The sequence below is a fragment of the Sceloporus occidentalis genome, unplaced genomic scaffold (genome assembly GCF_023333645.1).
Source record: "Sceloporus occidentalis isolate IW3139 unplaced genomic scaffold, rSceOcc1.0.p SCAF_148, whole genome shotgun sequence".
In the NCBI taxonomy this organism is placed as follows: Eukaryota; Metazoa; Chordata; class Lepidosauria; order Squamata; family Phrynosomatidae; genus Sceloporus; species Sceloporus occidentalis.
The window spans coordinates 802,983-830,143 of NW_028317128.1; the positions used below are offsets into that span (position 1 = coordinate 802,983).

The 27,161-nt window shown below is 50.0% G+C and overlaps 2 protein-coding genes and 1 pseudogene across 2 annotated transcripts; 1 reads left to right on the plus strand and 2 right to left on the minus strand.

Annotated features, from left to right (window-relative positions):
• Positions 1 to 2,810: 2,810 nt before the first annotated feature.
• On the minus strand, positions 2,811 to 7,800 carry LOC149280705 (queuine tRNA-ribosyltransferase accessory subunit 2-like). Its single transcript, XM_089500151.1, has 8 exons — positions 7,601 to 7,800; positions 6,548 to 6,603; positions 6,214 to 6,290; positions 5,162 to 5,371; positions 4,444 to 4,643; positions 3,999 to 4,150; positions 3,444 to 3,564; positions 2,811 to 3,042 (listed from the first exon to the last, which is right to left on the minus strand). The coding sequence occupies exons 1-8, from the start codon at positions 7,798 to 7,800 to the stop codon at positions 2,811 to 2,813; spliced, it is 1,248 nt and encodes a 415-aa protein (XP_089356277.1).
• Positions 7,801 to 8,724: 924 nt separating this feature from the next.
• Positions 8,725 to 19,596, plus strand: LOC149280706 (coiled-coil domain-containing protein 191-like; annotated as a pseudogene).
• A 1,502-nt stretch (positions 19,597 to 21,098) lies between these two features.
• LOC149280707 (palmitoyltransferase ZDHHC23-like) lies at positions 21,099 to 23,163 on the minus strand. The gene is made up of 4 exons (XM_089500125.1): positions 23,015 to 23,163; positions 22,137 to 22,757; positions 21,730 to 21,897; positions 21,099 to 21,366 (listed from the first exon to the last, which is right to left on the minus strand). Exons 1-4 carry the CDS (start codon positions 23,161 to 23,163, stop codon positions 21,099 to 21,101), a joined length of 1,206 nt encoding a protein of 401 aa, XP_089356251.1.
• Positions 23,164 to 27,161: the final 3,998 nt, after the last annotated feature.

Consider the following 27,161-nt stretch of genomic DNA (forward strand, 5'->3'; position numbering starts at 1 on the left):
CCCTAAGGGGTTAACACCAGCGAGGTTAACCCTGAATCAAGCTTCGGAGTTCCGTCTTATAACAAGTAACGGCTTTTTTACCGTCTCAAATATATCCTACCTGTGAGCTGCAGCAGATAACAGCTAAGCAACGGGGCAGATAACGGGGGCCGGTACCGGTTCATCCTCACGCCCCCATGGCAAATGTTAGAATGGGAAGGCATGAGGAAGCTGCCAGGGTTTTTTTCTGATGAGAAGAGGAAACCACATCAAGGCGAGGAGGATCTGATTGGCTCGCTGGGGTCTTCTCACGTGCCTCGGAAAAAAAGAAAAAGAAAAAAACGTATTTTCTGTTTTTTTGTGCCGTTTCACCTATTTTCTTAAATGAAATCTAACATTAAGAACATCGTTCACAGCCCCGCAAACCCTCCCCAGACATCATTCTTTAATCTTGAAAAAGTTAGTGTCAGTCATAATTTTGCTGGAGATCTCAGGCTGTCCGGCTTGGGGAGAGAGATGGGGAGAGAAGAGAGAGACGGGGGAGAGAAGAGAGAGAGATGGAGGAGAGAAGAGAGAGGGAATGGGAGAGCGAAGGGGGACAGGAGAGAGACATTTAAATATATAAAGGGGGTAATAAAGTACAGGTGGGAATTTATTTCAAAGGAGGAGAAAGAGACCGGAATTTTACACTAGAGAGTCAGAGGCTGAGATGGAACGGAAGGAAGTTTTACTTTACTGAGCGTGTGGGAGATAAGTGGAACAACCACCCAGCAGAGGTGGTAAAGGCAAGTGCAGTGTGATACTGAGAGACCTTCTGAGTTGCTTGACCTAAAATAGGAACCACTTCCTGAAAAGGAAACGGGGCAAAAGCTTTGATGATTTTAGCCGTAAAAAAGACCTCCCAATCATCCTCAATATCAATCTACTAAACAAACCCCTGACTCCTTATCCTACTGCCTGTGGGAACAATAGAATGCCTCGGTCTTAATCACCCAAATTGGACTCTGTATTCTGCTGAAGACTTTCATTAGTCAGTTTCTTCATTGTGTTGTTGAACTACTTTTTTTTCGTGGCCTATTTAGTGATTTTACTGAACCGTTAAGATTTTACTTCCGTTTCCTCCACACAATTCACACCTCCTGCAGGGGCTGTAACCACGACCCAGTAAACACCAGTAAGCGGCACCAGTAAGCGGCTCAGGCTGACACTTTGTGCCGAGGAAGTCAGCTAAATGACGTCAAACACAGAATCTACCCTCGCCTGCAAATTTAGATCAGAATTAGGACACGTTTTAGAATTTTCTGGGAATCGGCTCGGTTTCTGCAGTCATTAAAGAGTTAATCTTCTGTTACATTTTAATGCAGGAATTGATACATTTTATCATCGTATATATCACTCGGAACGTCTCCGGATACCCGCCGGCTGCTTACGCTACCCAGAATAACGTGCAGAATTTAATTTTGACAGGAGATAAAAACCGTCCGGCCCCATCTGGTCAGCCTGTTTTAACTGATGGGAACAGCCTCCCAGCAGAAGCGGTAGAGGGTAATACAGCAAGGGTATTAAACATGCATGGGACAGACATACGGCTCCTGAATCTAAGACGAGACCAACGACTGATTAAGGTTTGATGCTTTACAGCAGGAGAGACGGGCGACTAGACGGGGGCCGGATGGGGCCGAAATTTAAGGAGAGACCGGCGACTCCCGCCATACGACAAGATCAAGGACTAAGCAAACCTTGAGTTTTTTTACGAGGAGGAAAAACAGGACAGAATAGATGGGGGGGCCGAACGGCTCTGATCTGCAGGCAAATTCTGATTCTATGCAGCCAATCAGTGGAGATTATTATGCGGTTTCTGAAGACCCCTCGTCCACGTTTGCTGAGCCAGCACCGGAGCTGCCTGTCGGGGGGGGGGTGGGGGGTGAATCACACACAGGGAGATCAGTTTCTGCCGAAAACATGCCTGGAAAATAGCCGGGGGGGGGGGGTCAGGGGTAGAGGGGAAATAACGCATGGGGGAGCAAATTCCATTAAGTATCGTAAAACCTCGGGTATAACACGCAGGTTATAACTTTAAGTTGGGGGGGGGGGAGTATCCGTGAATAACGCAAGCTAAGCAGATCAGGTCACCGGCTGATAAGTGACATCATCGATCGGTTGCCTGAAGAGTCGTTAATCATCGATCAGATAGCAATTTATTAGGTTAAAAGCGGTTAATAACAACAAATCTGTGACCAGGATCAGATCCCTCGTAAATAACGTTTAGGAAGCCGAAATCGATCGGTGAATCTGATCAATAATCAGTGACCAGAATTTTTTTTTATATAATTTATTTATATTAATTTTTTTGTTTGGTTTTTTTTAACTCATGACCTGGATGACCTCTCTGTCTCTCTCTCTGATGGGGGGGGGATAGGGGGGGGTCATCTGCTGCACCTTTGCTTTAATTATTTTAACTCTTTCAATGCGGTGATCTATGGGAGCACAGCTTGGATCGTGACTTGGTGTCCACAAGCCTGCGAGGGACTGAAGACACAAAAGTTAACCCTTCGCAATCCCAGAGCTATAAACTGAGCCAAATAACCAATGAAATGTCTACAGAAGACAGTTATAAGGGCGCTCCGAGCTGAACAGAAAATACGCATTTATAAAAACGCATCGGAAAAGGGATAAAAGCGAAATATTTGAGAAGTAAGAAGGGCCGACAGCGAGGGCCGCATTTATTAGACAGTCAGACAAATCGAGTGTCACAGGAGACAGTGAGTGATGAAAGGGAATGTAAAAAAAGTCTGTGCAAAGAGTAGTCCAGATGTCTCCGCCACCCGGTTTCAGGACGCCTGTCCACGGACGACCTCCTTGAGGCGGCTGAGCTGGCCGTCCCGCAGCGCTGCCCTCGCCGACTGGAGGAAGCTGAAGTAATGCTGGAAGTTGTGGATTACGAGGAGGATGCCGGCCAGTAACTCCTTGGACATGAGCAGGTGGTGAACGTACGCCCGGGAGTGGTTACGGCAGCAGTAGCATCCGCAACCCGGCAGCAGTGGTCGGAAGTCTTCACGGAACCTGCAGCAAAATAAAGAACTGAAATAAGCAGGCGACTTCTGCAATATGTGAAAGGTTTAGACTTATGTTCTAGAACTTAAATGTATCACTGCCAACGCCAGCACGCTGTATGTATATTATATATATATATATATATGGGGCAGAAACTAAAGAATTTAGGGAACTAGTTTTTGGTTTTTTTGTTTGTTTTTACGTGTAAGAAATACCTAATATCCCTTTTTTTAAATCTCTGCTGTATTTTACTTTCATATAAAGGGAAGCGCCACCAATTTATTTATTAAACTTGGGTTCAGCTGGACTACAAGGACCCTCAGCCAGCGTGCCGGGACCAACAAGCCTGGACACAAAACGTGTTCTGGATATACAGAACGTTCCTATAAGTGAAACGGATCTCACGGCACCTTTTCTCCTTCAGGCAGATCTCAAATGAGGTTATTGACGAGCGATCAATTCCCTCTCCTTCGTCGCTTGTTTCGGTTTTCTGGTTGCCGTCTGTCTCGGGAGATTCATTCTTATCCAGAACTACAACCAAAAGGGAAACAAAGTTACAGATGAGCCGGCGCCGTAAAGCGTTCCTAAGTTTGCGATTCTGTGAAAAGGAGAAATAAAACCCTCAATCAGTTTGCCCCATCCGGCCCCCGTCTAGTCACCCATCTCTCCTGCTGTAAAGACTGAAACCTTAATCAGTCGTCGGTCTCGTCTTAGATTCAGGAGCCGTACGTCTACCCCATGCATGTTTAATCCCCTCACTGTATTACCCTCTACCACTTCTGCTGAGAGGCTGTTCCACTTATCCACCACCCTCTCAGTAAATTAAAAACTTCCTTCCATTCCACCTCATCCTCTGACCCTCTAGGATTATGACATCATGTTCACGCAGCTCGCGGTATATAAAATGTGGTTACAGATACCATCAGAAATGAGTGCATTATCAGGCTGTGTCTTCTGAACGCCACCTGCAGTTTCGGGGTCCGTCCGGTAGTTGTGGCTGAAGGATAACGCGCATCCTCGCTCCGTTACTTCGTAGGGAAAGCTGCTGTCAAACAGATCCACGCCGCTCTCGATGCAGTCGAGCAGCTCGTCCGGCCTCCCCACGCCGTGGATAAACCTGCGGGTCAGACCAAGCCAATAATAAGGCAGGGGTATAGATTCTATAGGTGAGAGTATATCACTGCCCTGCGAGCAATGCGTACGGGAACATTAACCCCTTAACCCCGTGGTGCATTCAACACATCAATCCCTACATCGCCATCTCTGCCCTATTTATAAGTTGCTGATTGGTTCCGGCAGCCTTTGTAAGGGAGGGGGAAGGGAGAGAACTTCAGAATGGTGGCAGCCCGTGGCACATCTCTATGTGGTATGAAATCACACACTGTTGGTAGAAGGGATGAGGGTTCAGACCTTGGTTTGTCTTCGGGTAACACCGCCGTGACGGAGGAGATGAGGCTCAGCTTGGTCTCGTGGCTCATCGAGTCCCCCTGGAAGCCGTCCATCAGGAAGCCCCCGACGGGTCTCTTGGCCGTTTCCCGGGCGGACCTCAGCCTCTCGTCCAGCTGGTCTCCTCCTTCAACAGCCCCGATCACCACGCTCTGCCCCAGAACCTGTAACAGTATATAATACATATAACTTAGCGTATGTAAATAGGGAGATATTATTATTAATAATAATTCAGTCTCCAAAATGAAATAATAGAAGAATACGGCAGGAAACACCAGAGGTAACTTTTCAAACAAGTTCCCCCGACGCCGGCAGGGTTCCTCCAGAATAAACCCGGAATGCGGGCGGTGATGAGGAAATAGATGTTTATTACGTGGAAGAAATACGTTTTCCTGCAGGTTAAAGGGACTCGTTAAAGGCGGATGTAACGGAGTGCGAGTCGCACCTAACGTGACTTTAAACGAGTTCTAAATCCTAGTTTAAAGGCAGACGAGTATTTCTTCATTTATTGAAACATCTGGAGCATCTCATCCTGTGATAGGGAGACCCGGGGCTTCTCCCGAGTGTGCACTCACTTTAATTTCCTTCAGAAACGCAACACCTTTCACCTTCCTGAGTACACACTCGCCTTACACTGAGCAAGCCGCTGGGCTCATCTAGGTGGAGTACAGCAAACACGCACCTCGTCCTTTGCCAGCAGCTGCAGACACTCGTCTAGAAAGGCCAGGGAGCGGTCCACGGATTTCTTGGCCCTCTTCTTGGAATTTCCAGCAGTCAATGATTCTCCGTCGGACAGACACTGGAACCAATCCGGCCTGATCGCCCGCTGAGCGGACATAAACTTCTGGGGTGTCAGCTCCACGCGGCCTCCGCTACCCCACAACGACACTGTCTGGGGGGGAAAAAGTGCAGAAAGACGGGTGAGGGCGACGGTCTGAGTGCTTACATCCTACTTAGAATACAGAAGCATGGATTTGATTTCATGCAAATTCCCCTCCATTTCCCATAATCCCTCAGTGCAGAGTGTTTCAGAATACTCCCGTCAGCCTGAGTAGGAAGTTGGAAGCCGCTTCCTGTTCCCTCCCTCCGTCACCCCAAGCAGGAAGTTGGAAGCCGCTTCCTGTTCCCTCCCTCCGTCACCCCAAGCAGGAAGTTGGAAGCCGCTTCCTGTTTTCTCCCCGCGTTGTTTTAGCGGACGGCGCATGAGCCTCTAGCGCTAGAGATTGTTTCCAGCCGCGCAGCTCCTCTGTAACGCTATTATCACAGATATCTCAGGGAGACGGGCGATTTAACCCTATGATGGGGCGTTAAGATGGCGACTTCCACATACAGCGAAATTAGATAACAGAGCGGATTAATACTTATGAATAAATCCTACTAATATTATATATTAATACGAAATACAAAAAAAACAGGATTAGTATATTTGTATAAGGGGGGGGTTTAATCGGGTGACGGATCTCGTTTGGGGTGCTGATTACATGCGCGAGTCCCACATTCAGGGCAGAATATTCAGAATAATATATTATTGATCGGGGAGATTGTGGACGGCAAACACTCGTTCCCGTTTGAATAAAAAGCGTTTTATTTCTGTCCTTTCATTAGCTTTCCGTTGACTCCCTGACTCTGAGCTGTTTTTCATCTTATATTTATAACTAAAGTCCAAAGCGCATAAGAATAAAACCCCCAAAAAGCTGCAGGGACATGTCCTGCCTGGGAATCTGTATAATTTACCTTGTTTGTGTTGTATCCAGCGGGCTGCGGGGTTGTGGGGTCGTTGATGGAGCAGTACAGCACCGTGTCCGACATACCTGCGCACAAGAGCACAAGAAACATTTGCGATCGCTGATCTAATTTACAATTACACTATGACACACACGCACTTACCCCGACACACACACACGCACTTACCCCGACACACACACACACACACTTACCCCGACACACACACACGCACTTACCCCGACACACACACACGCACGCACTTACCCCGACACACACACGCACACACACGACACCAACATACTCACCCAGATGCTCACATTAACACACGCTTTCATGCGCTCACCTGCAAACTTTGCAATACCCTCTTTAAACTCCTCCAGGACCTCCTGATGTTCTGCTCTGTGATTAGAGAAAAATGATTCATCTCATGCGCCACATTCCGTTATTTTGTTTCAGCGAAAACATTTAACCCCTTAAGGACAATGGGCGGTCCCTAAACCCATTGAAAACAATGAAAATACATGTACGGGCTTTGTCATTAAGGGGTTAAAAGAAGAAGAAAACGTTTGTTGATCACTTTTTTTGTCCATTAGCACAACATGACATGGATCAGAAATCCAGCGCATGTTGTAAACGACTATTGTCGCTGGAAACGGCGGATTTTTAATGGAATCTCTTCATAAACGTACAGAAGCCCTATATCACTCCCATCACTCCTGTGTTCCAATGGCCCTTTATCACTCCCATCACACCTGTGTTCCAATGGCCCTTTATCACTCCCATCACGCCTGTGTTCCAATGGCCCTTTATCACTCCCATCACTCCTGTGTTCCAATGGCCCTTTATCACTCCCATCACTCCTGTGTTCCAATGGCCCTTTATCACTCCCATCACTCCTGTGTTCCAATGGCCCTTTATCACTCCCATCACTCCTGTGTTCCAATGGCCCTTTATCACTCCCATCACTCCTGTGTTCCAATGGCCCTTTATCACTCCCATCACTCCTATGTCCCAATGGCCCTTTATCACTCCCATCACTCCTATGTCCCAATGGCCCTTTATCACTCCCATCACTCCTTTGTTCCAATGGCACATTGTGTTCGCTGATCCAGGCTTAAGTTTAAAAGGCGGATGGTTAGAGACCCTTTTGAAATTATGTTAGACAGAAATGTCCTTGTTTTCCGTGACCCCAAACTTTTGAATGGCAGTCACCTAAACAAAAGTGACATTTGATTTTTTTTCTTTAATTATCGAATTTTAAGACACAAGAACAGCCAATGGCGTAAGTAAGAAAATAAATTATTCTACATAAAACCCGACAAGCCCCACATTTTGTGTCTATGCCCCGGAAGATGCATATAATAATAACAGGTTATAGCCGTACTCCGTTACCTACAGGGTGGAAAGGGTGATGTGGGTTACGGGTGGGATCCCTTCGATGGTCCGCAGGGTGTCGTGTGTGAGGTGCGGCGGGGAACCGGTCCTTGTGTAGAGCAGACAGCCCGGGACCTCCAGGACCTTGTCGCCGTTCCGGCCCAAGCCATTGATGACTCCGAGCCGGGCGCCGTTCGCCACTTTACTGAGACTCAGCTTCATGTTTTACGCCGTCCCGTTCCAGGTTCTGCTTTACACGAGAGAAACAAACATAATATTTTAGGAGCGTCTTTGCGGGACACGGTTTGCGGGAGACAGCCGCGTGTTCACACCCTATATGAAGCGGGGGGGGGGGGTCAAAACACACCGCGCCCCGGAGCCCACCGCACGCAGCCCAGCGCCAGCTCTATAATATCCATGACATAAATTCTTAATTCCAAGTTATTGTCCGGTTGACGGCGCACAGAGGGGTACACGGGGGGGGGGGGGTTGCGCTAAATAAACATTAACCCATATCATCCTCTTTCTGTATCAGGGCAGTCACTGCTTACAGTGCAGTGGATGCAGGTCTCGCTGCCCCGGCAGTGAATGCTTTGGTGTCCCTCTGTTTAAGGCTTTTTATTTCCCTTTTCTGAGTGTAATAACCGGGTGTCTGCTTGAAGCCCCCAATGACGCTTCCCCCCGACTAGCTTTCTTATTAATTTAATGACAAAACCGCCCCGCTCTGCTCCATTACTTACATGTGCCGGGCTATGGCGCTTGCGTTATACGTCATGTTTCCTCCAATCAGTGATCGAAACATCAACAAGAGCGCCGCACGTAGAGCTCTAAACACTGAGTTCTGTTAAGTCGGATTGGCTCAAAGGGATCCTGGAAAGAATGCAGAGACTGCGGGATAAGATTTGTCTCTGGCGTTTTGAACCCAATTTCTGCCACCGTCTCAGTCAGACTTCCGGGTTACTATGGAAACAGGGGACGCTGACGTTGCGGCGCGCTGCATGCTGGAAGCTGTAGTATTTGCGGCGCTCTGCGGATCGCTCTGGGACGGGGGAAGAACTACAATTCCCAGCAGCGGCCGCGGCTCCGGTAACAAGCGGCGCAGAACTGTTTCTCGGCCGGGGTTTTGCCGCAGATCGTACTGGCAGGATGCTAAAACGAGCCGGGGAGGTGGTGCCGCCAGCGATCAGCCGACCGGAGCTTTACCGGTGGAAACGGAGCTGTAAGAAGCAGAGCAGCAAGGTACCAAGGGAAGGGCAACCGAGTAACGGCAGTGGGAACCAAGACTCAGAGAGATGGGAAGAGTACCTGGTATGACTGGGCATAGGGCGCCCTGTAAGCTGGGAGAGTACCCAGTACCCCTGGGCATGCAGCATTCTATGAGCTGGGAGAGTACCCGGTACGCCTGGGCATGCAGCATTCTATGAGCTGGGAGAGTACCCGGTACGCCTGGGCATGGAGGATCCAAGATTCTACCGCTTGGAATGAGAAGTACCGACAAACCGATTAGGACCAACACGGGTTACTTCAGACTACAACTCCTATAATGCACTGCTGGTGACGGGTGGCTGAGCGTTATGGGAGTTTATAGAACAAAATGTCTAACAGACGCCAAATGGAGATCTGCATCTAACGTCATTTTATTTGTTTCTGCAGCCGGTTTTTGACCGCGATAACGTGGAGCACTGGATGAAGGTACGTCCCGAAACCATGACAACAACCAGAGAAGGTTTGGGGGGCTTTTCTATGTTACCATCTATCCATGCGAGAAAACTTCGGGAGCTCATCTCATTTCCCACCAATTTTTTTTATCAGATTAAAAAGACATTTAAAAAAATATTTCTGTTTTCTTTTTTACCCCAGTTGTAGTTTTTGCCCCATAATATAAAGTTTTCAGGCAGCTGCATATCAGCCGTTTGTATGATTCTCGCTCTGTTATCTGATCCCCGATCTACTAAACACCGCGACTCCTTATCATACTGCCTGTGGGGGGCCATAGAATGCCACACTTTGACCAATAAATGTCTATGAATAAATGGACTTCATTAGCATTGCCATAAAGCATCAGCTCAGTGTAGTGATTGAGCTGGTAAAGCTAAAACCATTACTGTGTACAGTGCTGGGGGGTTATATTACTGTATACAGCGCTGGGGGTTATATTACTGTATACAGCGCTGGGGGGTTATATTACTGTATACAGTGCTGGGGTTATATTACTGTATACAGTGCTGGGGGGATATATTACTGTATACAGCGCTGGGGGTTATATTACTCTATACAGCACTGGGGGGTTATATTACTGTATACAGCGCTGGGGGGTTATATTACTGTATACAGCGCTGGGGGTTATATTACTGTATACAGCGCCGGGGGTTATATTACTGTATACAGCGCTGGGGGTTATATTACTGTATACAGTGCTGGGGGTTATATTACTGTATACAGCGCTGGGGGGTTATATTACTGTATACAGCGCTGGGGGTTATATTACTGTATACAGCACTGGTGGGTTATATTACTGTATACAGCGCTGGGGGTTATATTACTGTATACAGTGCTGGGGGTTATATTACTGTATACAGCGCTGGGGGTTATATTACTGTATACAGCGCTGGGGGTTATATTACTGTATACAGCGCTGGGGATATATTACTGTATACAGTGCTGGGGGTCTCACTGTATACAGCGCTGGGGGTTATATTACTGTATACAGTGCTAGGGTTTATATTACTGTATACAGCGCTGGGGGTTATATTACTGTATACAGCGCTGGGGGTTATATTACTGTATACAGTGCTGGGGTTTATATTACTGTATACAGCGCTGGGGGGTTAATAAAGGACAGGAGGGAATTTATTCCAAAGGAGGAGAAAAATTATAACAAGAGACCGGAATCAAACACTAGAGGATCAGAGACTGAGATGGAATGGAAGGAAGTTTTACTTTACTGAGAGGGTGGTGGATAAGCGGAACAGCCTCCCAGCAACCTCGATGACACTAACGTTGTTATATCTCCCTGTTCCTTAAAGAAGGTGGAAGAGGCCTCGGAGTTTGCTGTATCCGAAGTGTTCTGTGTCAAGAAAACGACTCCACACAGAAAGAGACCGACGTGCCCTGCGCTGGACCTTGAATCGTCGGATCAGCTCTATGATCATGATGATGCGTACGGTGAAGGTACGGGAGCCGGTGTGCGTCGGGGGGGTCGGCGTCCGGCGGGGGGAACGCGAAGCTGTTCTTGGTGTTACCTGAGGCTGGAGATCTCAAAAGTGGGGAGGATGGATGGCTTCTTCAGGATGCTGGCTGAGGGTATTAGGAGGGATTTATTGAGTCTTTAATGCAGAAGCTCAGTCTTGGAGATGTTGGGTTTCAGGTAGCGGGGCCCGGGGTGGGACAGAGAGGCGAGGAAGAAGAGCGGGTGAGAGCTCCGGAGAGGAAGGGTTAAATAGAGGAGGAAAGAAAAGTAGAGGCCGAGGCGACACTTGGCGGAGAGAGATACTCGGTGCTGATTTACGACGGGCGCCCCGCTATATGTATAAACGCTCTTGTCCCCTGTCCAGCCCAGGAGCTGCTCAGCGAGTGGATGAGCTCCAAGCTGAAGCTGGAACTCGCCAGCGAGGATGAGGAGGATCCGGGACGAGCCGAGATAATCCCAGTGCAGCAGCCGGAGTTTGTCAGATACGGCAGGTTTGATGGTAGGAGGAGAGCCGGGGCAAATCCAGCAGCTCCTGCACTCGGCGTCTTTGTTCTCTGAGTTGAGTCCAAGTTGACGTCAGGAGCTCACCTTGTGGGAACTCTTGGGGCTTCTCCAGAGTTTGGCCACTCGGTGACCCGTTAATCGTGATGGGAAGAGGAGAGCGAACCCCACTACTATCTCCACTTATAGTTTTCAGTAATTTTAGGGTTAAATCATTTGATATAAATGAGGTCATCGCTCGGGGTAATTGGTGACGTCTGAAAAGAATCTCTCCCGCGTCGCGTAGATTTGTACGACCATCTGGAGCGGGAAGCGGAGGACTCCAAGGCCCAGGACTTCCTGCAGGAGCTTCTCCAGAAAGAAGTGGTGGATTCTGGGATATTAGAAAGTCTTGTGAGTGACCCGGATGACAAACGCAAGAAACAGAGTGACCCGCGACTTACCATGGAGCTGAGACACCGACAGGTGAGTCCCTGCGGGGGGCGGCACAGACCTTCCAGCATGGTTATTCCTCCCCGTTAGGTTATCTGTCCTCTACCGTTAACAAATGCTCTCTTTAGGTGAAGGAGAACCGGGCCAAGCGCCAGAAGGAGCTGGAGAAGCAGCGGCAGGAAAGGGCCCTCAAGAAGTCCGCTATGGCTCAGGCCCAGGTCCTGGTACAAGAGGAGGCCAAGCAGAAGGCTCTGAGGATCCGGAAGGAAGAGGAGGAAATCCAGAGGGAGATGGTGAGGCTGCGGAGGGATATGACGGAGCGGAGGAGAGCCATGGAGCAGGCGAGGCAAATGTAAGAGCGTCAAAAAATACATTTATTAGGAATGCCACAGCCTGGGCCGTTTGGTTGTCAATCAGTGTAATTGTTATGGAGATATTTACTTAAATTGTTTACTTGAGACCGGTGGCAGCCTGTGGCAGAGACAGCATTATCCAATCAACGTCCTGCCCGGAAGTTATCTTCCTTCTTTCAGGAGAGACTCAGATGGAGCCCTGCTTGCTGATCACAGCGTGATCAGCGCAGACAGAAAAAGAAAAAAATGGGGAAACACATAAGTAAAAAATGAAATAGAAATAATTAAAAAAATATATATTAGGATCCCTGTGATGTCACCATGACATCAATAATGTATGAGCGGTCCCCAAAGCCATACGGCACTGGGAACAGTTAAAAAAAAAAAAAAAAGGTAGAAAATAAATAAGTAAAATATATATATTTAAAAAAAATATATATATAAGAAAAAAAATCACCAAACCCCGTAAGCCAGCAGTATTAAAAAAATATAATATAGGGTAAAAAAGTGAGGTCTGACTGTAATCAGGAGATAATTTCTATTTTAGTATAGTTTTTTTTCTATTATCAGTAATATTATGTTTTCTGTATTTCTATTTTAAAAGAAGGCCTTACTTCTCCTGAAAATATAATTTCATAACGTGTTATAAATGTATAATTTCTACGGGTTTAACAAATAGGGAAAAGGGGAATCACGATGGTCCTTACGTTATGAAAAAAGCCCCGGCCCCAAAGGAGTTAATCACCCAGGTGTTACACACCATCTTGTATGTTTTATTAAAATCACATTCGTCGCTTATTACATCATCAAAACTAATCTAATGCCGAGTCGATCGGGTTAGATGTTGTAATAAGCGGCGGACGTGATTTTTCGTGGGCCGAATGGGCCAGATTTGTGAGCCTCCATATTATTCAAATCACTTGGCTGTCAACAGACAGGGATTCCTCCAATGGTACATTCAGGATCTCCTTGGGTCTCCTCAGTAGATCCTTCACATCCTCCAATGAGCCTTCGGGGAAAACCTTATCTAGAGGTCCAATAGTGGAATTGAGGTCACCCAAACCTTCCAGAACACATTTTAACCATTTTAACGGGATTTAACTTTTTTTTTCTTCAGTGAATGGAGGAAGAAGGAAACGGAAGCCATCAGGAAGGTCCAGGAGAAGACGGTAACCCAGCAGAGCCTCCAGAAAGAAGAGGAGGAGAGGAGAAGGCTGGAGAAGGAGGCTAGGATTCAGGAGATGCTGAGTCGGCTGTACGCGGAGAACCACAGGGTGAGATAACGTTACTATGGCGGCCGTCCGACCGTTTGGAGACCACGGACACGTTTGTCTAACCGGGCTTTCCACGCGGCTTCGGTTTGACCGGGCGGAGAGCGAGGTTCTGGCAGTGAGCGGCTCCTTGTTGTTCTCCTGGCAGTGCCTACAGACGAGTTTCTCCGCCTGGTTCAAGCTCGTCTTGGATCGCCGGGTGAAGATGGGAAAGGCCAGGGCGCTCGCCGACTGGAAGCTTCAGCTGACGGTGTTCAGAGCCTGGAGAGATCACACGAGGGCCAGAAATCTAGAACTCGAGACCCAGAAAATGGAGCTGGATTTGAGAGACCAGAACAGGTACTGCAAAAAAAAAATCTAATGGGCTTCGAAGACAGGTCAAGGGTTTTACTAATTATTGGAGTTTTTAAGGCGTTTTTCCGCAGACTTCCTTGGAGGAAGCGCTAAGCGTTGTGTCCTCCCCTCCCCCTCTCTCTAGAAAGCAGCAGCTGGCAATGGAAAGCCACCGCCGGCGCCTGCTGCGGAGCTGCTTTATCGAGTGGCAGCTCTGGAGTCGCGCAGAGAAAGAGAAAAGAGAGCTGGAAGCTCGGAAAGAGGAGACGCAAAGGAAGATGGCGGCCCTGCTGGAAGCGGCATCGTCTGCGAGGGTCCCAAAAGAAGCCGTCAGAGGAAATCACGGTGATTCTGCTACGGGGAACCCTGCCCACCTGGAACAAGAGGTGAGGAGACCTGGCTGAGGTGGATGACCAGGAAGGGCAATAAAGGTTGACCGACAGCCTATGTGGCCGGTAAAGATGGCCACCAGACGATCTCATGAATGAGATCACTCTAATTAAACCCGGCGGTGTCTCTTCCTTTTTTCAGACGGCCTTTGGTAAAGTTTCTGAGAACGGAGCCGAGGAGGTCCCCAAACTCAAGGAAGCTCCTTCCCAGACCCACAACAACCCTAAGCATGCCTGGCAGGTGACACGAAAGCACGCGGAGCTTACCCCCGAGGAGCTGGACCGCTTCCGCCGGGAGTCCGCCAGACACCAAAACGGCCCCCAAAAAAGAACCCCCCCTCACGGAGAGATATATGAGAACCGCTACGCCTTCCAGCAGAAGCTGATCGAGGAGCAGAGGAGGCAGCTCCAGGAGCAAAAAGAGATGATTCTGGGGCTGGTGGAGAACCAGAGGCTCATTATCTCCAAGCAGGAATGTGATAGGGCCACTGCCCTCTCTGCCCAGCTGTCCAGCCAGGGGCCACGCTCACAGGTGGTGGCCGAGACAGGAAGTGACCAAGGGACAGAGCGGCCCCCAGCCACAAACCGCATGGAAGCTCCAAGGTGTGTCGATAATAATAACCCCCGATAAAATTTATTAATATTTAACAACAACAGGCTGGGGATGGGCGAGGGACGGAGGGCAGGAAGGTTTTTAAAAAAGCTTGAATTATGCAGCCCGCTGCTCCATTGTATGACGTTGGCACCCACTTGGTGGCGCCCTCTGCGGTGGTAGTTGGATCCGGGGGATCAGAACGTGCTCAGTGGTCCTGGGGCTTCGTAGTCCATCCCGACTGAAGATAATCAACTCAATTTGGAAGATTATTTGAAAGAGGAGAATAGTTATAACAAGAGACCTGAATCTAACACTAGAGGGTCAGAGGCTGAGATGGGATGGAAGGAAGTTTTACTAGATAAGTGAAACAGCCTCCCAGCAGAGGTGGTAGAGGGTAATACAGCGAGGGTATTAAACATGCATGGGATAGACATACGGCTCCTGAATCTAAGACGAGACCAACGACTGATTAAGGTTTGAGTCTTTACAGCAGGAGAAACGGACGACTAGACGGGGGCCGGATGGGGCCGATCTGCCTGCAAGTTCTAGGTTTCTATTAATGACTGTTCTGCAGGTTCTAGGTGTCTGTTAAGGACGGTTCTGCAGGTTCTAGGTTTCTGGTAATGACTGTTCCGCGTATTCTTTGTTTGCCGTCGCAGTGTTTTCTGCCGTTCTGTGCTTTCTGAGAACTCCGTACCAAGCCCCTCACCAAGCTCCGCGTCCACCGCTAGCAGACGAGCCGGGTCCCTGTCTGCCCCCCATCCGGCGGTACGAGGTACAAAACCATTCCAACCACACAGCCTCTCACCAGCCAATCAGAACTCTCCTTAAATTACTTGCTGGCTCTCAATACATTCATGAAACAGTTGTCTCTTCCTATCTTATTAACTGCTTGATTACTTATCTATACATTATACAGGGGCCGGTCACTGATTTATCTATACATTAAACAGGGCCGGTCACTGATTTAACTTTACATTATACAGGGGCTGGTCACTGATTTATCTATACATTATACAGGGGCCGGTCACTGATTTAACTATACATTATACAGGGGGCCGGTCACTGATTTACCTATACATTATACAGGGGGCCGGTCACTGATTTATCTATACATTACACAGGGGCCGGTCACTGATTTATCTATACATTATACAGGGGGCCGGCTCACTGATTTATCTATACATTAAACAGGGCCGGTCACTGATTTAACTATACATTATACAGGGGGCCGGCTCACTGATTTAACTATACATTATACAGGGGCCGGCTCACTGATTTATCTATACATTATACAGGGGGCTGGTCACTGATTTATCTATACATTATACAGGGCCGGCTCAGTCCTTATTGCAGGAGAAGCTCTTGAGGGTCAGGGATGCTATTAAAGCATTTTTGTTAAAACATTTGTTGGCAGACACGCAGCGGACCCCCGGTACCGTATACTGACTCCAGTGTACTTTGTGCTTCCTCCTTAGCGATGGCAGAACGCGCAGCTCAGAGGATGGAGAGGAAGAGAGAGATGGAGGAGATGAAACGCAAACGCGAGGAGGAGAGACTGGTGAGAATTGAGGGAATTGGTGACCTGGGGTAGTGGGGGCCGGACCGGACTGGTGATGACGTGGCAGCCCTGGCACTTTAAGGCCGGCGGGCAGTTGCTAGATACGCTCGGCCGCACATTACATGTTTATGGTCACGCAGCGCATGGCCCGGGACCTGATCTGCCCCCGGAGTGTTTAGATCTGTAACGTGCAGGATTTGGGGGGCTGCTGCTTTAAGTGATAGAAGTGATATATAATATAAGTAATATATAATATAAGTAATATATAATATAATAAGTAATATATCAGTAATATATAATATAAGTAATATATAATATAAGTAATATATAATATAAGTAATATATAATATAATAAGTAATATATCAGTAATATATAATATAAGTAATATATAATATAAGTAATATATAATATAAGTAATATATAATATAAGTAATATATAATATAAGTAATATATAAGTAATATATAATATAAGTAATATATAATATAATATAAGTAATATATAAGTAATATATAATATAAGTAATATATAATATAAGTAATATATAAGTAATATATATATATTATATATCCCGTGCAGGCCCAGCTGAAAGCCGCGGAGGAGCAGCGTCTGCAGAAAGAGGCCGCCGAGAAAGCAGCCGAATTGGAAAGAAGAAGAGAGGAGAAGAGGTTACAGAAGCAGGTGCTGTTCACTGGCAGCCATCCCCCCCCGCTTTATTACCCCCTCCCTCCATATTTGCCCCTTGTGTCTTTATCATTCCCTCCTGTCTGTTGTCTCTCTAGAAAGAGCAGGAGAAGCAGATGAGGCTGCAGAGGGAGCAGCAGCTTCTGGAGAAAGCCGCGTCCCACCACGAGAAGACGCTTCGGAGGTTTTGGGGTCTGGAGCCCTGGAAGAAGCTGGTGGCAGAATCCAGACTTAGAACGGAGGTAAAAAATATGGTGGCCGGACTGGCGTATAATTACCATATATCCCCACAACGCGTATAAGTCCCATGTGAGCAGGCTTTGTGACTGGCCCGCAGGGGCCGGAACGCAGCGGGGTCACGTAATGAAAGGTTACGAGACCCTACATAGTGTGCAAGCTCTAGAAAGCTGTGGACAAGGTAAGGGGGATGTATGATTCAATCGTGTGTGTGTAAGTGTGTGTTAGCATGAATGCGTATGTGTGAGTGTGAGTATGGGGGCAAGGGGCTGATCGGACCATTTGGCTTAACCTACCCCCCAGCCCCCCCCCCGGGTAAAATGCTTTCCTTCACCCGCCTCTTGGCCAGAGCTTGTCAGTCTGGAACAAACATATAGAGATTGGTCATTTAAAGATAAAAGTCACCTGCCCCCCCCCCCAGTCTGGCCGCTCGCCCTCCCCTCGATTATCTGCCGTTTTTCTCGTTCTCAGCGAGCAGAGCAGCACCGTAACTCGATGATTAAACGGAGATGCCTCCTGATGTGGCACGGCGCTGCCAGGGAGCGCGCGGCGGAGAAGATCTTCCGCGCGGAGGGATTGTGGACGTCGCTCCTGCTGCGGAGAAGCTTCCGGCGATGGGTGAAAGTAAGAATTACAGAATAGTTCCCTGTGGAGTTTAAAGGGACCGTTTACTGCCCCCCCCCTGTTACAGGGTCACCGTACCCAAGGCTGGGTCCCCCTGTTTGAGGGCTGAGGAATCACCAGTCAGTCCCTCATACGGATCGCACTCAGCTATCCACGGATCATCCAGACCACCATTCGTAGTAAACCAAGAAGAACTCTCTTTATTACAAACACACAGAACTTATATACAATCTCAATGCAATGTGTACCGAACCCAACCCCCAATCCCATCAGCCACATCCCATCACAAATCCCATCAGTATACAGGGGATGTATCAGGTGAGGGGATTACAGAATACAATGGGTTCCCCCACCTGTGTTATCCCCCCTGTAGTGCGGGGGCCGTCTGGGCAGACAGGGCTGTGTTGGCTGATTAAGAGCCCCAGCCAGATTATAGGATCGTCTCTTTGAAGGCTGGGGCTGAATCCACATCAGTCTCTGGGCCGGTTACACAATAAACACAATATAATATATTACCGGGTCACGGTATACAGAACCGGACACAAAAGTGCTCCGTGACCCGGCTAAACTTCATATGACACATGAGCCAGCTAGCCTGGCCCTGTCACACCCCCCCCACTGCCTCCTATCGAATAATTCATATAAAGTAACCCCCCCATCAGGAATTTAATACGCATTCTTCAAAATGACAAAAATTCAAATAAAATCCCTCAGCTGAGGTAGAAGCTGCAGCTGCCCTCTTCCCGGTGATCTGACAATAGCTGCTTGAAGCCCCCAAATCATCCGTCACCAAGCCTGGATCTGCCTGGCGGTGAGAACAAAATAGCTGTGGGGGGGGAATGCATACAGGGGGCTTACACATCCCAGAATGCACCTGCAGGGGGGCCGCTCTGCTGTATTAAGGTGCCTTTAAGAGGAAAATGCCCCATACCTGCCGACAGGCACGGGAGTTAGATGTGTCTGCACGGGACTGTTGGACCCTCAGTGGATGTGAGAATCGGGGAACTTTCCTACTATGACTGGAACGATGATCTCATAATAAAGTCACGTCTGCGTAACGATTTTCTTAGGGCCCCGAAAAAAGTCCAGGGCCTCTGTAGAAGCCGTTGGCTTCGGAGTCACCGGCTCCTGTGTTTCCGTTTTCAGTACAAGGATTACCTGCTGATCCTGGAGGAGCGAGCGGAGCGGCACGCCGGGCTCTCCCTGCGGAGGAAGGTTTTCCTGGCCTGGCTGGAATCGGCCCAAGAGGAGAAGCTGGCGTCCTGGGAGAAGCAGAGGGCCGCCGCGGAGCACAGCCAGAGGTAGGCTCTTCCAGGAGCATAGGGGTTCATTTAATACCCCAAGCGGGGCTGATCAGCATTGCGATGGATCCGTAACTTACTCCCGATTGTTAGTGTATTGTTTACATTTTTAAGAAGCGCTTTTTTCCGCATCTATGGCAACAAGAACTCAATGCCTGCTTCTTTGTGATTTAAGAATCATTTCTGGGAAGGCTTTGGGTCCCCCATTCAGCTCAGACAGCTTGTTGTGGAACTACAACTCCCATGATGCTCAGCCACCCATACCCGCTACCGACCGTCTCGCGCCTTCCCGCATCCAACATCCTATATGTATGTTCTCTCTGTGTAGCTCTCGCTTTCCTTAGAACTGCTTTAATATAACACCCAGCACCCTCAGCCAAGGCATTTACCGGCCATCCTTGCCATGTCTTCCAGGCGAGTTCTGCTGACGGCGTTCAGAACGTGGAGGAAGTTTCCAAAGCTCATGCGCGACCAAAAGCAGAAAGAGGAGAGACTGGAGCAGCTGAGGAAGAGAGTGGCGGAAATCCTCCCCGACTTCAAAGTGTGAGCGCCGGCTCCTCGCTGTACTCGGCAGCGCTATAACCCGCGGCACGCCGGGCAGCGAGCTCAGGACACATCGTCTCTCCATCATGCGCGCAACGGCGAGGAGATCTATCTACACCCCTGCCCAGAGTCTATGTGCCTTTACATTGGGGGTCCCTGATATCCCCCCCAATTATTGTTTCTATGCAGAAGACCCAGAGAAGTTATCGAAGGGTTAAAGAGATTGCACTTACATCACAAATGACATTTATTTTCCTTTATTTCTGGATTTAGTTTTTTTTTTAATGTTTTTATTTCTAGTTTTTCATTCTTGGGTTTCAGGAAAACGTCACAAATCCAAACTCCCTCCGGTAACGGACGCCCCCCCCCCCCCCCCGCAAACGGCGGATGTTAAATATTATGACGTTTATTTGCCGCTCGCCGGCGCCCGGCGGGGAGATCTCTTCTGATCTCGTGTTGATTTTTATTTACAATAAAATTACTGAAATCCCGCAAACGGCGTCCGGATAACGCCTCGTATTCAGAGCCGCGCATCTTATGAGTTAATAAAGTTACAATGAACGTTACTTTTGAAAGCGAGGTATCGATGAGCGTCACCCGCGGCTCGTTCTTTACCGTCTGGCGGTCCGTACGGAGGGGTTAAGAACACGATCAAGGTGTTTTGCCCCTTTAAATGCCCCCCCCCCGCCAGTGATGTCATCAATCTAAATTTCACATTTGTTATACGGTAAATATTTCTTAGGAGTTTGCAGTGTAGAGTTTTCCTGCTCTGACTCCCATGACACTCGGCATGTTCTGCGCCTCTTAAGTTAAGGATCCAATTTCTAAGGACCCCCCCCAGCTGTGAATGCCTAGGGGTTGGATCGCACGTTCAGATGATTAAATGTCGCGCAGGATCAGGGGAGAAACGCACTCCCTCCGGGGGGGGTCTGCAGGTGAGTTTTTGCCCGGCTCGCATTTACGGCAATTTATATATAAATGAAGAATCACCTCCCCCCATCGCGTCTCCCATCGTTAGAAATATTGTTTTATTAAAAATTAAATAAAAAGGTTTTCTGACGGAGACAGAGAGCCAATCAGAACGCAGTGGGGGCTTTAAATCGCTTTCCCGCATGTCTCTTCTCATCCTCGGTGGTCTCCTCTTCGGCGGGTCAGAACTTATGCTTTAAGTACATTTTGAAGAAGCTTATAAAGGGGACGCTGCTTTCCAACGCCTCCCCTCTGACTCCTCTAGTGATGGAGGGGTTAAAAAGGAGCCCGGCATCAAAACCTAAAACATCAGCAATAAAACCCTCGGGGGGGGGGGGGGTATAGTCTTAAAGGGTTAAAGGCCAGACAGGTTCCGTTATCCGGGGTAAAGGCCGTTCGAACCCCTTACTAAAACCTTCCATGATAGTTGTGTGCCGGTAAAGCGCCGAGTATACCTGGCTAGGAGGCGCAGGACTGGGGGAGCCGTATTCCAGGTGAATTAAGGCACTGGGGAGGTGTTGCACACTATTAACCCTTTCACACAAGGTGGGTCACATCGCGCCGCGCAGCCGGAGAGCCCATGGTCAGGAAGTTGGCCCAGTTCTGGACGAAGCCTTGGTTATAAAGCGCGGGGTCCACGATGAGACCCCCGAGGAGGCAGCGCCCCGTCTTGCGCCGCAGGGCGATCCGCGCCTCCCGCTCCGTGGCGTTGTAGCTGATGTTGATGAGCTGAAGGAGGAGGATGTAGCCGGTTCCCGCCGTGACGATGGCGCAGTACCAGACGCAGGTGAACGTGAAGGAAGTGCTGGGGGGCAGGGGGGCCGACGTTAGAACCTCGCTAAAAGAGCTTACACTCCAATATTATAAATTGTAAAAGACTGCGGATTGGTCTGCACTCCTAGCTCCACCCCTTACCTGTACACTGCAGTATCCCTGCCATGCCCTGTTACCTGTACCCTAGCCCCCCCCCCTTACCTGTACCCGGCACATGCTGTAGTGCCATAGCCACGCCCCTTACCTGTGCCCTGCACATGCTTCACTCTCCTAGCCCCACCCCTTACCTATAGCCAGCACATCCTGCAGTTACCTGGCCCCACCCCTTACCTGTATCCTGCACATGCTTCACTATCCTAGCCCCACCCCCTTTACCCTAGTCCCTCCCACTTACCTGTATTGTGCATACACACCCGGGCAGTATAGCAGGGCTGTTAAGATACTCTGCCCCCTGCAGGTGGCTCTCAGCGTCACCGCGATCCCAAACAGCGACGTGGAGGTGAAGAGCGCGAGCAGCAGGAGGAAGGCCGCGTGGTTCCGCTCCCCGATGCAGTTATCGATCCTGCGGAAACAACGGCCGCCTAATTAAACCCGAGAGCGCAGCGCGCCACGCAGCTCCGAGCCGGCAGCTTATACGAGGAATGTGACGGGGGCAGCCGGTTATAAAATATTCACATTTACCTATAAACACCCCCCCCCTCGAGTCCTGCGCCAGTTCTAAAAGTATGTTACAAAGATTTAAAGACAAGCAGCCAATCAGAAAGCAGCCAGGGGGGCTTCCTCAGCGCGGGCAGCACTTACCACACGCAGTGATGATCCAACCGCCGGACGCAAGAGCCGCAGATCTGGCAATGGCCGCTGCGCGGGGGCTTCGCCACCCGGCAGACATCACACCACTTCTTTCCGGCAATCCCCTTCTCCTGGCCATCGATGCCCTCCTTTCCTGCCCCGCTGGCAAATTCACCGGCAGCCTCCGGCGTCGCCCCGGTGCGGTTGGTGAGGTAGCCGGGGTCCCGCTTGGCTTTGGCCAAGAACAATACGGTGAGGAGGACCCCGCACGTGATGAGAGTGAAATGCGGCGTCCCGACGAGGCCCCGCAGGTAGACGTCGCGCACGAAGTTATAGTACATGTACCCCAGAGAGAAGAGCGCCAGGCTCAGGAACAGCAGGCTCTTCCCCTTGCGCCGGTGAGTCAGGCGGTAATACCAGAGCACCAGCACCGGCAGCCAGGTCAGGACCACCAGCCCCAGCGCGGCGTGGAGGGCGGCAACGTGGAGGCAGACGGGCAGCAGCACCAACGGCGGGACCACGCTGACATCAACTCTACGGGCACCGCGGATCCACGGCACCCGGAACCGGTCCGACGCCGTCTCCACCGCTCGCACCAACACCTCCGGCTCGAGAGACTTGCAGGTAATCCACCTGAAAGACCGAAGAAAACACGGCATGGAATCCGGAGCGACGCGGGAGCCCAGTGAACGGCAAAAAAAAGATACGGAAGCCGGAGCAGGAAGGAGATAAGTGGAACAGCCTCCCAGCAGAGGTGGTAGAGGGTAATACAGTGAGGGGATTAAACATGCATGGGATAGACATACGGGGGCATTTATAACAGAGAGGGGGTAAGTACTCTTGCCTCTGCCCAGGGCGGTGGATAGGTAATAAGGAAGGGGCGTCCTCACCTGTCGCAGGCTCGGTCCAGGTCCTCGCAGTCACACAGACAGGCAGCCAGGTGGCTTCGCTCCCCCTGCCGGTTGATGTATTCACAGCAGCAGAGACCCTCGTCGGTGTCGCCCCCAGCCGGAGGTTTCCGGTTACCTTTTACCCCCATTTCCTTCACTGTATTCCCCACACATGTGAGGCGCCCGTGTGTCCCTCAGGGGCCCGCTGACACCGGATTCCCGATCCAGGCTAGGGGGGTAAGAGCAGAGGGGATCCCAGCGGCTGGGTTATTATTTGCATCTCTTGCTGCTTTTACCCCGACACCCCCCCACCGGTTCCCCGCCCCGTGGTATCTTCCTTGCCGCCTCTCCCGTCTGCCACCTGCCCAAGGCTCTGCCCCTAGGACCCCTACTCCCTTTCACACCTGGGGTAACTGCTCCCCTCCATATACTCACAGCCCCTGCCATCTGCCCCCACGCTGGCAGCACTGCCCCTGCATTATCTGCCCCACCCCTGGGTCACTGACTCTTTCATGTCTCACCTGCCCCTCTTTGGGTTCGTTACCCTCTCCCCACTGTCCCCTGGCTCACCTGCCCCTCTCCCGGCTGACCTGCTCTCTGTCCCCGTCTCATTTGCCCCACCCCCCGGCACACCTGTTGCTCCCATCACTCTCAGCTCCTGCTGCTTTTGTGAATGAGAAGTTCGGAGGTTTCTTACTTCCTCTTCCAAGCCCCGCCCATCCTCGATGTTACAGATCCGCCCCTGATTAACTCTGTCACTGCCAACCGCCTGCCGCTCACATGTCTCAGTATTGCCCAAGTGCCCCTGTCGGGGGTTATTTTATAGTTTATGGCGCTCCAGCTGGTGTACTCAGCGCTTTACAGTTTACAGTATAATAAAGCGGAGGCGCGGGGAATGTGCAGGCATTAGGGGGGTATTATGGGGGGTATTATGAGGGGTATTAGAGGGGAGAAGGTCCCAGCCCCATAGAGGTTACCGTGCCCTGCGGCAGGTTTCATCTCTGCCATTTGCCCCCCCTCCCCGTGTAACTCAATACCCCAAAACTGTCACTTTAATGGCAGCTCTGACCTTGGGAAGCCCCCCCACCGGCTACTGAAACTCCCATAACGCTTAGCAAACTTCTTTCACATTCAACCTGATGGCTCGTTATGTATAGCTGACAGCCGGCTGGGGTGACCTGATCATTTCATACACGTTACTAGTCCCTCGCTGTATTACCCTCTACCACTTCTGCTGGGAGGCTGTTCCACTTATCTACCACCCTCTCAGTAAAGTAAAACTTCCTTCCGTTCCATCTCAGTCTCTGACTCTCTAGTGTTGGATTCCGCTCTCTTGTTGTAATTTTTCTCCTCCTTTGGAATAAATTCCCTCCTGTCCTTTATTAACCCCTTTATGGATTTAAAACCCGAGCCCCCACTCCCTGATCGGGACACACATGACGCAGCGACTTCTACCCCCCACTGCAAGAACCAGTGTGACAGCGGATTTCCGGCAGGTGTGGACGTTATGGGGGCTTCCTGCGCATATACCACACACTGGGGGGGGGTTAAGCTGCTATGTATGAGTGATGTCGGATCCTGGGCAGCTTTCAGTGATGGGATTCATCCTGCGTTTCATTCAATCTTCTCCAGTTGAGGAAGTTCTGCGGAGGCCGCGTCCGCCAAGCGCAGGGGAGTGCAGAGCGCTTTGCTGAAGGGGTTAACGCCGATCAGAGGAAAACGCCGGGATTTTCGGGAAAGACGAGAATAAAACCTTCATAAAGATCCTTAAATAGAATTAATAAATCAATGGCGGCGGCGGCTGGGCGGCGGAGCTCATTAACCCATTAAATACAGCAGCGTTAAAAATCGGAGAGAGGCGGCCTCATCGACCTCCACAAAGTCCGTTCCGGGACAAATGGAGTCTGTGCTGAAATAAGCAGGTTGTACTAACGTTTTTCCTCCCCGGTCTGTCAAACCCGGTTACTAATGGAAGAGCCGCCGATTCCCTGGAGACGCCGCTCAATTCACTCAATGCAGAAGCTGCAGCTCTCTACCCTGAATATGTCTACTTAACGGCGCACTCACGCATTAATATATCATATGTCTGTACATTAGAAACCCCCCTTACGCGTATCCCGGGGGAGTGGCCGTCTCTACTTTCCGTTCTCAGGATCTGCAGGATTATTCCTCCCCATAGTTCAGTTGCTGACCATACCTGGGAACTCTAGGGGGTCTCTGGATTTTTGTTCCAATCCCAGGTTGAGGGGCAGATTCTCAGGGTTAATATTTAAAGAACCCCAGGCCCCCCCCCCCCCATTTAGGAAGTGTGCAGGGATGTTGTTGATTGGTTCAGGCAGCCTTTGTGAGGGGCAGCGCAATGCAAATGTATTCAAACTATATGTAGTTATCTATGGCAAAAGGTGGCACAGCTGCCAATTTATGTCATGATGCGGCTGGGGGTTATATGCCACGCTGAGCACAGGGTTATGATGTCATAACGTGGAAAAGGTCACCATGGACGCTCCGCCCACTGCTCCATGGTGTATACGGTCCGGTTACAGGCGAGATCCCCCACCTCCCCAACGAGAAGCGGTGTGCCCTCCGACACGGGCGCTCTCTGCCTCTGGTTACGTGTGAGAGGGGCTCCAACACCCCTGTAACTGCCACCCCCAGGCCAGACCACGGCAACGTGCACGGTGACATCAGCGAGGCGCTTCACAGGCGTGAGAGTTACAATGTATCCCGAACGCGTTTATTCCTCTTCCCTCCGCGCTTTCCTGTTCTATATCGATAAAGTTTATTGAAGGTTAACCCAGCGCCGGCCCACGAGGAGCTCGTGTAGAGACGAACAGATCACAGAAAGCAGAACACATTCTAGATCATCTTTAATTAAATTCACCATCGTTCCAATACTTAAAAAACATCGGAGAACGTCCAGCAGGGGCCGGGATTCGCCCCGCCCACAAATCTTACCTCAGAAATAAAACTCACTTTCTTTCACACAAAAATAAGGCAGAAACGGTTCATTGATAAAAATGCTCATTTATCCTGCATTACTCTACTGGGTACCGAGCCAATAAAGCGGCGCGTACATTCCGATGTCTGGGGCATTAAGGCCGTTACCGGGTGCCTTTGTCCCTATACTCGGTGCTTGTACCCCGGGGCGGCCAAGGCTGCCATAAGACTGGACATTTTTAGTCAAAAACTAGTCAGAAATGGCAGTTAAAGAGCCGCGTTCTGCCATGAAACGGGGTTTGGGGCGGACTGACTCCCATCATCCCCATCGGCCGGGCATCGGAAGCCCCGAGCTGCAGACGTCTCTACAAGAGCGTTCAGGATAAACTAACGGGGGGACTTTGTGACAACATCCAAGGACAGACAGCCAGGCCAGCCTGGGGAGGACTAAGCGGCCACCAAATGAGGTACGGTATGTGCGGCTGCGCGTATCCAGCCGGCAGCTTCGCCCTGCAGCACCCGATCTGCCGCTGGAGCGGCGGTATCGGTAAGTATGTGGCCCTTTTGGCCACCAGCATGCTCGTCTGGGCCAGCGTCCCCATTGGTCCCTGCACATATACCCATCACGGAAAGTGCACCTTAACCCTTAAAGTGCCCGAGGAGCCGGTAAAGCATTTTAAAATCAAAGCACTGCCACACCTGGGGATTTCTGGGGGGGTAAATAAATAATTAAGGCAAAATTGGTTAATTGGACGCTTTATAATTTACAAAATAAAATGTATAATTATTCGGGGCAGAATTAGGTTAACCCCTCGTGGGCGGGTGGTGCAGTATTACTGGGAATAACCACCGAGCCGGGAGTGGCTACGAAGGGCAGCGCCCAAATGCCTTGTGGGCTGGTGGCCATTCTGCCTCCCACCTACCTCGGGGGGGGGGGGGGGGGGGGCTTGGGTTGCAGTCCAGGGCAGATTTTCATCCCATTGCACCCCGGTTACCAAAAGGAATGGAGGGGGGGTGTAGCCGGTAAACGGTGATTAGAAGAAACAATAAAGCTTTAAATAACAATGAAAACGGACAAGATTAAGGAAATTTAGCAGTGCCGTTAAAAAAGTGTAAACCATGGATTCCCTTCCTGTGCCGTTTCATAGCCCCAGGCCTCTCGGGGGGGGGGGGGGAAGCGCACGGTCGAGGTGCTCGGGGCCAGCCGGGG